Genomic DNA, 13096 nt, shown 5'->3' with positions numbered 1-13096 from the left:
AGACAGAGCTGGAGAGGAGAGACAGAGAGAGACACATCGCTTCCTGCCTGACCAGACTGGCCTATAAGCTGTACTGTGAGGAGAAAGAAGAAAATGGGTATTATCTGTTTCTTACTGTAATCCAGCGAAGCTTAATATTTCTTATTTTCAGTAATATAATTGAATGATATTAGTTTCCTATTTTTGTCAAAATAAATGATTATTGCACATCTGTGACTTGACCACATCTTCCCTCTAAAAAGGATCTTAAAAGAGAAACCAACTGACTTTGAGTTTTCAGTTCAACTATTTATTTAGACTGACTGAAAAACCAAGCAATCACAAATTCTCTTACAATTGAATTATTGGAGTTAGTCTCAAATAAATGTATAAGCTTATATGTATATGTATGTGTTCTGTGGCTGTACAATCAGTAAATGCATTCATTGTTACAAATGCTCATGCGGGGAACGTATGATGTGGGTGAATTGTCGCCAGGACGGACGAGTTGTCGGGAACCAATTGTTGCCTGGCGAATTCACAGAACGAGTTGTCATTTAACCATGAAAAGACTTCCGGATATAGTGAAATGACTTCAAACTAAAAATGTCAAAAAAACAATAACCATTAGTGCAACCCTACTACATTACTCTAACGATGTAGATACAAATATTAAATATAGACTATTTGTAACATAATTAATTTGTTGTCCAACTGTGCCACCCCCCTCCCCCCAAAATGTAGTTGCATGAGGCCCCTGAAGTGCAACATTAGTTATCAACAAGTTTAGAACTGGATTATAATTCCACAGGTCACATTTGTTTGACATTTATATTTCTGTATCTGCAAACCCCTCCGTTGTTCTTCCATTAAACCCGTCTGCATGCGCTCGAAGGTGTCTGTAAAACAAGCGTCACATTGAACAATCTGTGGACTTGTGGGTCCACAAACACAGAGGTATTTATTTGATTTATATATAAATCAAATATAGTCCTATTACCAAAACGTAAATAAACATAGAAATAAAAATCTTTTTGTAGGAAAATATATTTAAAATGATAATTTTGGGGTGAATTATTAAACCAGCCCTGTCATACAAGTTACTGACAAGTCAGATCTGGTGTAAAACTCTAAAATTGTTAATTCATTCATAAATTGTAACTCTAAATTATGAAGCAATGGGTTATATTTTACAGTTGTGTCTGTCAGGATTACACATATACGGTTGTATTCAGAATGTGTTTTTCACAGTAATGACAGAACTTCTTATTATCTATGCAGTGAGCTAAAACTGTGGTGAAGAAATAAAATGTGTTGTGTGGAGTCTTACCTTAGCTTGTTGGGACCAGTATACGTCCTGTTACAAGACAGAGGGAGAAATAAACCAATATTTAGAAAACAATCGTGAAATTAGGCATTTTATATGGATGTGTTATATCATTGTAATAAGCTTTCTTATCATAGTAATATTGTTTAGGCATCAAAACTGTCCAAACATATTTACAACTGCATACAAGCTATATCATACAAACAACTTTGCACAAGCAATACAAATATACAGAAATATTTTTGCTGTAACACTGGAAAACAATTAATATATAAAGCTTCATACTGATAATATTATTATTACTCGATTTCTTAGCAGAAACCCTTAGCCAGGGTGACTTACCATTGTTACAACATATCACATTATTTTTACTTGTGTGTGTGTGTGTGTGTGTAAAAGCCGGACAAAATGGGTGGGGAGAGAGTCTAATATTCCGGCGGTGTCCTGGCTTTATTAAAGTTCTCAATAGTTCAACGAAAAAAATACAATACAAGGGGAAAAACAAAGCCCACAGAACATCCACAACAAATAAGATCCTCCGCGTAGACCAAGGCAGGAGCGCCAGTCCCCCAGGCAGGGAGCGAGATTAAATAGACGGAGCACAGCTACCACTGACGTCACATAAGAACATAAGTGTCCAGTCGAGAGGAGGCCATTCGCCCCATCGTGCTCGTTTGGTGTCCATTAATAACTAAGTGATCAAGGATCCTATCCAGTCTGTTCTTGAATGTTCTCAAATTGTCTCTTCAGCCACATCGCTGGGGAGTTTGATCAGATTGTGACGCCTCTCTGTGTGAAGAAGCGTCTCCTGTTTTCTGTCTTGAATGCCTTGAAGCCCAATTTCCATTTGTGTCCCCGGGTGCATGTGTCCCTCTTCCTGCTTGTCTGCCATTTCCACCTGGATGCACTCACACCACCTCAAGCTCAACCTCTCCAAATCAGATCTCCTCTTTTTCCCCCCCTCTTCCTCACCTTCTGCTGACCTCCCCATCTCGATCCCCCTGGAATCCACCACACTCTCTCCTTCTTCTTCCGCTAAAAATCTAGGAGTCACCCTCGATCCTGCACTCTCCTACACCCAGCACATCACCACGCTGATACGCACCTGCAGATTCTTCCTAAGCAACATACGCCGGATCCGTCCCTTCCTCACCGACTACTCAACTCAGCTACTCGTCCAGTCACTGGTCCTTTCTCGCCTGGACTACTGCAACTCCCTCCTGGCCGGCCTGCCTGCATCCACTACCCGCCCACTCCAGCTCATCCAGAACTCTGCGGCTCGTCTGGTGTCTCTCTGCCCAATTCACACACGCTACTACACTGCTCCGCTCCCTCCACTGGCTCACGATAGCGGCACACATTCAGTTCAAGACTTTGACCCTCACCTACCGCTGTCTCGACCACACTGCACCAAGTTACCTTCAGTCACTCGTCTCTCCATACATCCCCACCAGACCACTGCGCTCCTCCAGTGCCAGAAGGCTAACTCTGCCTCCTCCCCACTCTCCTTCCTCCAGAGCCGCTCCTTCTCATCCCTGGCCCCTAAGTGGTGGAACGACCTGCCCACCGAAGTCAAAACAGCAGAGTCCTTGACCTCATTCCGGTGCTTAGTCAAGACGCATCTCTTCCGACAGCACTTGTAATATTAGTCCTATATCCCTGCTAGATAGCACTTCAGCTTATTATGCTCCTCACGTTCTTGATTGTTCTCCTCTTGCTCCCTTTCCCGTAGCCCTCATCTGTAACCCTACATCTTGACAGCACTTAGCTTCACGTCTCTTACTGTATGTAGCGTAAGGTACAATTATAAATTTCAATTTAAGAAGTGAATTTATAGTATCACCTTATCACGAATCCTGGAATCTTGTAGAACTTAATTTCTGTAATATTTGGACACAGACACCAATTCCAAAGATATAAATTGTCAAATTTATTCAAAAACAAAGACTAAATGTAGCACTACACTAATTATACAAAAGGGAAAAACTAATTAAAATTCAACTCTAGATCAACAAATCAAAGACAAATCACTTCCATGACCAAATCAAAGACCATGGGATTGCATATGATAACACAAATCGTTAAACAAAAAAGGTTATAAACACATTGACTACAATACCGGTTAGTAAGACGAAGGTGAGTCTCTCGTTAGTATTGTTAGTCAGACATTAAATAACTACGCAGGTTAGTATTTATGTCAGGTAACTTCTCGTTATATATATATCAGTCTCATTAATGTTTAGGTGCCGAGAAAGATCCTATCGTTACTTGTTACCACAATTTCCCTTAACTGATTATTATTCAATGATTAGGGATAGGCAGGGCCACCAATAATCTAATGTCTATTAACTTGTGTCAATTTCAGACTAAACAGTTAAACAGGAATGAGAAGATATTTCTTGGCGTTGACAGATTTTATTTCTAAAATTATCAACAAAACAGTTTAATGCAACACACATTTATATTTAAGAAAACTAAATGATATTACACATTCTAGAGTTATGAATCACAGATTAACATTTCTAATTGATTTCTCAGATGTCATGAATCACAAACTCCAAACTGTTAAACTTATCTGAACTTCGTCGCAGAGAGGCCTCTCTGGCTTCGGGCTCAGATAACAGCACACGGCACGAGGTCCGTGTGGTTTGGAACAAAGGCCGTCCGGTTCGGCTTCGTCCAAGAACTTCCACTCAGTCGATGCACCTGGAAGTTGGGGTTTCGCGAATGTAGAGTCGTTTCCAAACAGATTTTCCACTGGTTTGAAGGCTCCAAGGTTGTGCACAAAATCTTCTTTGTAAGCAGGGTTCCACCGTAGTTACTTGAAGACAAAGTCTTTGAGGAAAGCAGGGCCCTGTTTGTTCCAAGGGTCAAGTTTCTTACGACTCAAATAGCTATTTAAATGACTGACACTTTCGTATACAGTCGACTTAGTCAATTGTCCAGCTGTAAAACTCCACTGATCAGGTGGGCACAGGCGGGCAGCGCAGTCTGTAAAGTTCTTTATTTAATAAAGTCCTTTAAAAGAATTCTTCGTACGGCTCAATCTCCTTCTCCCAGTTTAACTCTTCTGTTGCCGGCAGAGACTTGGTTGGTTTCTGGTTCCAGTTCTGGCAACAGAGCTACAGGTTGAGCTGTGGCAGCGAGTTTCTGGTTCAGGTGAGAGAGAGCGAGAAAGAGACTGTGCGCTGTTCTTTATAGTCTGTCAGAGCAATAGGTGATTGGTTCTTGAGTTCTTGAGATTGGATTTCGGTTTCAGCCCCCAGTGTCCTATTGGAGGGGGGTTTGATTTATGACTGATGTGAATCCATGCCATCTTTTGGAAATGCCGGTTGGCCCGGGTTCGTAGCTCTATGTCGGGATTTCGGCTCTCGTCCACTTCAGAGAGTTTTTATCACCTACAGGTCCCTTTCTCCAGACATCTCATAGCAGGATTCCAAACTATTTGGCCTCTTCTCAGTGCCATCCTCCCCAAAACTGTCACTTTGATGAGCTAAGGAAATCTGATAACTTTGGGGGGGAGAGGTCTTCTTTAGATCAGTGCTTCAGCTCAGAGCCCAAATGCTCTTATCAAAATACACCCAACATAACGCTACACTGTACTTGTGTAAATTGTAATTGTAATTTGTAAAATGTATTTTGAATTGCTGTATTTTAGCTAAGTTGAATTTGTAATGATTGATGCCTTGTACTTCTCTGTATTTTTGCACTTATGTTGTAAGTCACCCTGGATAAGGGCGTCTGCCAAGAAATAAAATAATAATAATAATAATAATTGTACAGTCTGAACATCACTGCCCTTGTTCTCAATTCTACACTTTTGACAATATACCCCAGCATTGTGTTTGTCTTTTTTATTGCTTCCCCATACTGTTTGGATGGAGAAAGTGAGGAGTCCACATAGACTCCTAGGTCTTTCTCATGCAATACTAGTTCTATTCAGTCGCCACGGTGCTCCTTGCCCACAGCCTGTTTGCGAGGGAGCGGACAGACAGCAGCCTGGCACACAATCATAGAATGCACAGAATATTTATCCCAAAACTTCTTCAAAGTTACTGACATGCAAAGTGAGACAAACATCTTCTCCTTTTTACCTGTGGATTTCTTCTTGTAGTAGACTCCCCCTGCAGCTGCGATGACAAGACCCAGCACCAGACCAGACGCCCCGATAATGATCTTGTTCCTGTCAGACCCGGGCATCGAGGGATCTGGAACAACAAGGTTTATTAGTATCTTTAGGTCCAGGTTCCATCAAAGCATCAACCCACCTGTAAATCATTAATCAGAACCCAGGTCCTTGTTGGCACGATTCTGTTTGTTAGAGGCACCTAAATAGGCGCATTTACACTGTCATTTCTGTTCCGTTCAAGTGCGTCGGTACATTTGGTCCTGCTCAGAAAGGGCAGTGTAAACGCTCGGCAATCGGATCAAATGCACCTCTCAGGGAGATGGTACAGATCCAGATCAAAGGATCGGTAGCATCTGATCCTGGCAGTGTGACACTTGACTGGCTCAATTCCCAGCATGCACTGCGGCGGCGGTGTTTTAGAGCTGGGGCAGACAGACAGCCTTCACATCAGTGGAGCAGATAGGAGACACTTCCCTACTGCCATTATAAATATAATATTGATCAAATTAACACTAAAAGACTTGTTACTTTACTGTTGTAAAAACATATATAATTTAATTTTAATTTAAAATGCTTTGGCTGGAAAAAGTAACTTATTTTGTTTGCAAAAAATGTTTGTATAGCCTATTAATTAAAAATACGATAAAATATGCAAGTGTGTTGGTTTTACTTGTTAGAATAATTCACAATGGGATAAAACGAGTTGTTGATACAGCCGTGTTCTTAAAGACTAGTTTAATACGTGCATATAATGGAGTTTGGAGTTGCGTGTTTGTGCACAGGCGATGACCCCTGTGGCGGCTGAAAGTTGATACTGATCAAATGTACTGATGCTTTTGTAAAAGCCCCTCATGTCTTCACTGCCATCAATTGCTGAGTCTGTAATTTGCAATTGGGCAGGTGGGATTAAGATTCTCATTCAATGTTGTGCATTGTGGTCATCCACAAAAATAAATACATGTAAATAATATATATTATTGAGTATTTTATTCTTGCTTGATTAAACTTGTATTATATTTTGTGTCCATTCATCTGTCAGTTATTACTATACATGTGTGAGTAACATGGCTCGTTGATGTAACCCAGAGCTGGCTGATCGCTCTACTGGGTGGAGCTGGTGCAGTGCGGAGTGGAGGAGGAGCTCCTGGGTAGTGTGGTTCAAATCCCAGTGAGGAGCTTCAAACTGCACACACTACGCATATTTACCAAGAACTGTGACATCTCCCTTTTTCAATCAATACAATTAAGAGTTTTTTGGTGTCTCTCACCCCACTTTATCTCCAGGGGCTCCTTCAGGCTGCTGTGCTCCACTCTGCAGGAGATGGTCTCTCCAGACCGGGGCATGAGCTCCAGGTGCGAGTGTATCTGATAGTACCAGTCTCCGTCAGCCATCAGGTCGGTGAACATCACGCCGTGCTTCACCTCAGTGCCATTTCTCAGCCAGGTGACCTTGATCTGTTGTGGGTAGAAGCCAAAAGCATGGCATGCGAGAGTGGTGGGCTGCTTTGAGCTGAGTGCTGGGGTCCAAGTGATACTGACAGAGGGTTCAACTGGAAACAAAAGCAGATGAATATGGTTTTAATTCAGACTGAAATATAACTATATGCATTTTTAAAATATTTTGGGGCAGATTTCTTAACTTCAGGTGCAGCACAGTAGAACATAGGTTAAGTATTTAGATCAGGTGACTATAATTTGAACATAAGTATAAAAGAAAGTCCAGTCGAGAGGAGGCCATTCGCCCCATCGTGCTCGTTTTGTGTCATTAATAACTAAAGGATCCTATCCAGTCTGTTATTGAATGTTCCCAAATTGTCTCTTCAGACACATCGCTGGGGAGTTTGTTCAGATTGTGACGCCTCTCTGTGTGAAGAAGTGTCTCCTGTTTTCTGTGTCGAATGCCTTGAAACCCAATTTCCATTTGTGTCCCCGGGTGCGTGTGTCCCTGCTGATCTGGAAAAGCTCCTCTGGTTTGATGTGGTCGATGCCCTTCATGATGTTGAAGACTTGGATCAAGTCCCCACATAGTCTCCTCTGTTCCAGGGTAAAAAGGTTCAGTTCCTCAGTCTCTCAGTAGGACTTTCCCTTCAGACCTGGAATAAGTCTGGTTGCTCTCCTCTGAACTGCCTCTAGAGCAGCAATAGCTTTCTTGAAGTGTGGAGCCCAGAACTGTCCACAGTATCCAGATGAGCTCTAACTAGTGCATTGTACAGTCTGAACATCACTGCCCTTGTTCTCAACTCTACACTTTTGACAATATACCCTAGCATTGTGTTTGCCTTTTGTATTGCTTCCCCACACTGTTTGGATGGAGAAAGTGAGGAGTCCACATAGACTCCTAGGTCTTTCTCATGCGTTACTTCATCTAGTTCTATTCCTCCCATAGTGTCATTATAGTGGACATTTGTGTTACCTGCATGTATTACCTTGCACTCCACATTGAATTTCATCTGCCAGGTGTCGGCCCACAACTGAATATTATCTAAGTCCCTTTGACTAACCTGAGCTACTGTTAAATAACTGCCAAAATTAAATGTAATTGTACAGTTCATGTTTCTGAGACGAATGAGAGGAGGTGGGTTGTCTGTTCTCTGTACTACTTATGTGACTCTACTTCAAGGCACCCCACAATACTAAGGGAGAGTTATGGGACCTGGGTTTTTTCAGTATTATTTAGTATTGGATATTACAAGACTTCAGTGTTTAAAGAGCACATGCAGTAAACAGTGCTGGTCAAATGTAATGCTGTATTATTACAATTGTGGAAGGTATGGGTCAGTGCTGAGTTACAATGACATATAGATGAGTTTTTGGCTATATTTAAAATACACACTAAAATAAACACATATTATTCAGGAGCTGATTCAAGTGGAAGACAGGTTAGTAGTTTAAAATAAAATGATGACAAGCTGTTTCATGTGGTCTGAATTCACAATACTGCTCACTGTTCTACCAGTGATGCCCCACGTTGCAAATAAACAATCGGGGGATCTCCAAAATAAACACAGTTCTGAAATTATAAAATTTTCTGGTTCTCTGAATAAACATAAGCACAAAAAATATAATGGATTATAAAATAATAATAATTGTAGTTTTAATACTGTATTCTTTTTGTAGTGTTACAATCTGAAACTAAAATGTATTTAATTGGGAAAATGTATTATCTTTTTTTAATTAACTACAAATGAAAATCTTCCTTGTGAATCAAGAATGAGGAATGTGCCACTGGTAGAAATGAGAAATGTGTAACATCACGTGTGTTACGTTACTACCTTGAGATGTAATGCAAATTCAGACCAAATTAATCGTTTTATTGTTAACTACTAACCTGTCTTCCATTTAAATCAGAGTGAAACAATAAGAAAAACAACAACATATATGATACATAGAAAGAAAATGTGATGCATTAATTAAAGTTTTACTGACCCTCTACTAACATTAACATTATAAACTAAAATAATTAACTTGGAAAAACATGAGTTATCTTTCAAGTCGGAAGCACTGCCCAAGGGATTAGCTTTAAATATAACCAATATAAACACAAGACAGAGGCAAAGATGTAGTGGAACGGTGGTGAACAACACCCAACCGAAATACGCAGTTTGTAATGGTCTGATGCACAAACACGGACACAGAGTCTCATGTTCTCGAATCCATGGGTGGGGGCAAAAGAGGAAGTTCCTGTGCAGACGTCACCTTTTACACAAACAGGAAGTGGGACGGGACCTGATTGAGTGACGAGCGCAGGGGCCAAAGGCAGCTTTGATAGAGTGACGATTTCAATAGGGTTCCTATGGCAGAAACCCCTCCCCCTTGGGCAGTGTTTCCTTTTTCAGATAGCCAGGCTGTATTAACAACCTATCCTTTGTCCTTAATGTGTTTATGTAAATCTACTGTCTAAACACCTCACAAATCTGGTTGTTAAATCTGTGGGATAAATTGCTGCCAAAATACAACCATAACAAATACAGAGATCTAATTTTACTTTGCACAGTCTACAAGAAATTGAGTAAATTATGAGTGTGTGTGCAAAGCTGAGGCTCACCTGTTTTATCGAGTATGGCGTGGCTGGCGTTAGCAGCGGCAGGTTTGCAGAGGCCATCTTGGTAGGCCCTCAATAATCCCAGTTCCTCTGGATCTTTGTTCCATTGCTCCGCATTGTAATTCCCATTCTTAGTGAAGCCCACATACTTACCCAACCTGCTATCATACTCAACCCACTTGATTCTCTCAAAAACTCGGCGTTCAATGAAGACAACATCATCCACTTTCCCTTTGTGAAAATCACATATAAAATGTATTTGTGACACATATCCCTCTGAAACACAGAAAAGATATGGTAAAGTATTACAGAAAATGCATTGTGCAATAAACGTTTGTGACGAGGGATACTACTATTAAGGATTTTGCATTATTACACCGTTGACAGCAGCATCATAGACTGATAAACTATTTGGTATAAAACAGTTACAGATTCATGAACTTCTCTAGTCCAGGGTACAGCTCGGTGGGGGATGGGTCATTGTTGTTACTAGGGAACTCTGTGAATGCGTTTGTCTAACAAAGCTGCCTATAGGCCACTTCCAGCGTGTTGGAGTGATTGTGACTCAGCGTGCTCGATTGCGACAAGGATGCATCCGTAAGGACCTGAACCACCACTGCAGCACCCTCGGCCCTCGAAGGCAAAGTGGAGGAACTTCCTGTCCAATGGGGATGGGAAAATAGGTGTCTATGGGGCTTGATGGCCTGGGACATGGTGCGCAGGGTGAGCATCTTGAAGCACAACACCTTGAGGCGGTGGTTCAGACCCTTCAGTTCGAAGACGGGGCAGAAATCGCCAATTGCCAATTGGAGAGGTGCTGGGGGGTGTATGGGTGGGCGAGAGGCTGCTGGAAGGCCTCAGGGCCGCGGCGCAGGAGGGGAAGCGGACGGTGCTGGAAATGCAGTGACAGAGGTCGGCAGGAGGTCGGAGCTGTTGCCTGGGCTGTGGCCTGGGAGCCGAGATAGGAGTGACTCCCCACTGTCGAGCTCCGGCAGGGTAAAGGGCCAGCAGGCTCTCTGTGTTTCGCAGGCAGGCTGCTTGGTCTCCAGCATCGTAAGCCCTTCGGTGCAGGTTCTCCGTAACGCGACACTGCCTGTTGGGGCAGGCCAGGTCAAGAGGTTCCACAAACAGAGGAGTTAGGGAGACCAGCACGGCACTGGTGGAGTTAACATGCGGGAAGTCCACCAAGCCCACTGCAGGTGCACCCTGGGTTCTGCCGTAAACCTCTTCCACCTGAGCCTGGACAGGGACCATCACCAGGTGATCCCAGGTTTCTCTCAGCTTGTCGAGGAGGTACAGAAGCATACTGTGTCCTCTCTTGAACCTGGAGTGTGGCGGTGTGGGATTGGAGGGCCAGGGGTTCTGGAGACAGTCCACAGCCCTCTGGATCACAGCCCAGAACTCCTAGCCCTTAAGTGGTCCCTTCCACTATGGCATAATTGTCAGTATTTTCTGAAAATGTGTATTCCTACTCTGACCAAGTATCCCCCATCCCCATTCCCCTCAACAACAGGGCTAGGGGAGCCCCAGACCAACCACACCCATCTATATTCATAACCGTATAACCCTGTATACATCATAATAACTCACATACTTATACACAATGATTGTCCATCCCAATATAAGTTTTGTCAAACTCAAGGCAAAGACAATGATTGTCCATCCAGTTTTACATAAGCTACAGTTTTAATTTATCTGATACATGTATTGTGACAAATATGTTTGTAAATGCTGGCGTAACTTTAAGATAATTTTCATTACACTGAGATGTAAAGCTTTACACATCTACACAGCGATGCTTGCAATCTGAAAAACTTGGCATCAACTGTAATGCCTAACAGACTCATAATGATTTAGCATCATCATCAGTTGTTGATGTCCTTGTGTGGTCAAGGACTTTGTTACAGACTGTGCAATATAACTTTCAACGTCTTCGTGGAGATCTGTGTTAAGCCGATACATTTCCAACTTTTTTTAACTATAGCTATTTGGTTAAAAAAAATCTCCCCATTTTAAACCTCTATGGGTAACTGATCATGTTGGCAAAGCTAAGCTGTTTAGTTTTATTCCTCCTATGACAGTAATAGCAGATCAAGCAATACAAACATGCACCACAGAGATCATTGACAAAAGTGGTTACAAGTGAATTAAATGCAAAATAGGCGCTACTTACTTAATGTAACATTACTGACAACTAGTGGTTATTTATGCTACCACATTTGTTTGTAGTTTTTATATTTTCAGTCAGTGTCTTATTCTGTGGAATTCTGCGTGAGGGAGAGAATTCTGTGGACGAAGGCAAAGTCTGCGATCGCGGAATCGCACATTTCTGGAGGGACTGTAATAACGTGCTGCTTATTGTGCAAGCCAACCATCCAGGTATATGAATGCAGAAATAACACAAATTGTATTAAACTGTCATATAAAACTGCTAACAAATAAATAAATCATGCATTTAAAGGTTGTTATTAATTATTGAATAACAATGTTCATTGTTAATACACAGACTAATTTATCCATTTATAAGTTTATGAATACCTCTATACAGTTTTGCAGTTTGTTGTTCATCATATATTAATAAATTATATAACATCTAATAATGGTTACCTATGTAAACGTATTAGAAAGTGTTACCCTTGCATTTCCAAGCCATGTTGACATGTTGGTATTCCCTCATCCCCTCCTTGTAACTACAGCTGCTGGGAGTAGCACTGTGCTTGTCACTCCTTTCTGCATAATTCCCTTCTTGTCATGTATTATTATTATTATTATTATTATTATTATTATTATTATTATTATTATTATTATTAATTTGTTTGTTTGTTTGTTTGTTTATTAGCCGACACCCAGGGCCATTAGCCGGTATCCAGGGCGACATACTAAACATAAGATTATTATAACGGTGCAATACAGTCTAGAATTACAGATCAAGACATGGTACAATTTACAAGTTTAAAATTACGTAAGTGCATAAGAAAATATACAGTTCATAATGCATCTTTCGAGCAGATCACTTTCTACTAGAATTTTCAATTCTGCTAAACCTTGGACATCATAGGTACTATAGGGTGACTGATTAGTAAATAGTACTGAATTCTGCAATATGCCAAATTTTCAATATTTCTGTCTTAGCAAACATCTATATTTTAAATGGCAATAGTACAACTTACCAACTCCAATGTGCTTCAGATGGTCCCAAGAAAACATTAAAAAAAGGCCAACAGTTGAAAGAACAACATCCTGGGAGCAGAAATAAACTCTGCGCGAGAGAGTGTTGAATGTGAGGAGAGGAGTGAGAGTCTCTGATTTTACTGGGCGCTTTTACACAGTTTACTGTCTGAGTGAATGCAGCACAAATCAAAGACAGCTGTGATGTGACATCAAGAGTATCTAGGGAGACTGGCTCTTGGATGCGTCATTTCATTTCCTCCATTATGATATATATGTTCTCTGTTTGATGTTCTTCTGCTTTATGAATCTTCAAGAAGAGCAGAGCAGTTTCCTGAGCTGCGTTACAGACTGACAGACCTGGTGCTGGGAGCACTGCACCAGAGAGGAGCTGGACAGACCACACTGCCCTGGAGCCAGACTCAGAGTGACCACACTGCCCTGGAGCCGG

At 41.4% G+C, this 13096-nt stretch overlaps 1 protein-coding gene across 2 annotated transcripts; it reads right to left on the bottom strand.

Moving 5' to 3' along the window:
- Nucleotides 1-273: 273 nt before the first annotated feature.
- On the bottom strand, nucleotides 274-12756 carry LOC136771481 (H-2 class II histocompatibility antigen, I-E beta chain-like). 2 transcript variants are annotated; one of them, XM_066723814.1, is made up of 6 exons: nucleotides 12648-12756; nucleotides 9481-9753; nucleotides 6704-6985; nucleotides 5401-5514; nucleotides 1310-1336; nucleotides 274-878 (listed from the first exon to the last, which is right to left on the bottom strand). In XM_066723814.1, the coding sequence occupies exons 1-5, from the start codon at nucleotides 12682-12684 to the stop codon at nucleotides 1311-1313; spliced, it is 732 nt and encodes a 243-aa protein (XP_066579911.1). In that variant the 5' UTR covers nucleotides 12685-12756; the 3' UTR covers nucleotides 274-878; nucleotide 1310. The 2 variants fall into 2 exon arrangements, with proteins under 2 accessions (XP_066579911.1, XP_066579912.1); XM_066723815.1 differs by lacking the exons at nucleotides 274-878; nucleotides 1310-1336 and adding an exon at nucleotides 4004-4816.
- Between the last annotated feature and the right edge of the window lie 340 nt (nucleotides 12757-13096).

This window comes from Amia ocellicauda, chromosome 15, assembly GCF_036373705.1.
Source record: "Amia ocellicauda isolate fAmiCal2 chromosome 15, fAmiCal2.hap1, whole genome shotgun sequence".
NCBI lineage: Eukaryota > Metazoa > Chordata > Actinopteri > Amiiformes > Amiidae > Amia > Amia ocellicauda.
This window is presented reverse-complemented; position numbering and strand designations above follow the sequence as displayed.

Coding starts and splice junctions, on each gene's coding strand:
- LOC136771481 (XM_066723814.1), bottom strand. CDS start 12,684: ATGTTTTCTTGGGACCATCTGAAGCACATTGGAGTTG. Junction 5,515..6,703: donor GCCCCTGGAGATAAAGTGGG/GTGAGAGACACC, acceptor TTGTTGTTCCAG/ATCCCTCGATGCCCGGGTCT. Junction 1,337..5,400: donor CTACAAGAAGAAATCCACAG/GTAAAAAGGAGA, acceptor GTCTTGTAACAG/GACGTATACTGGTCCCAACA.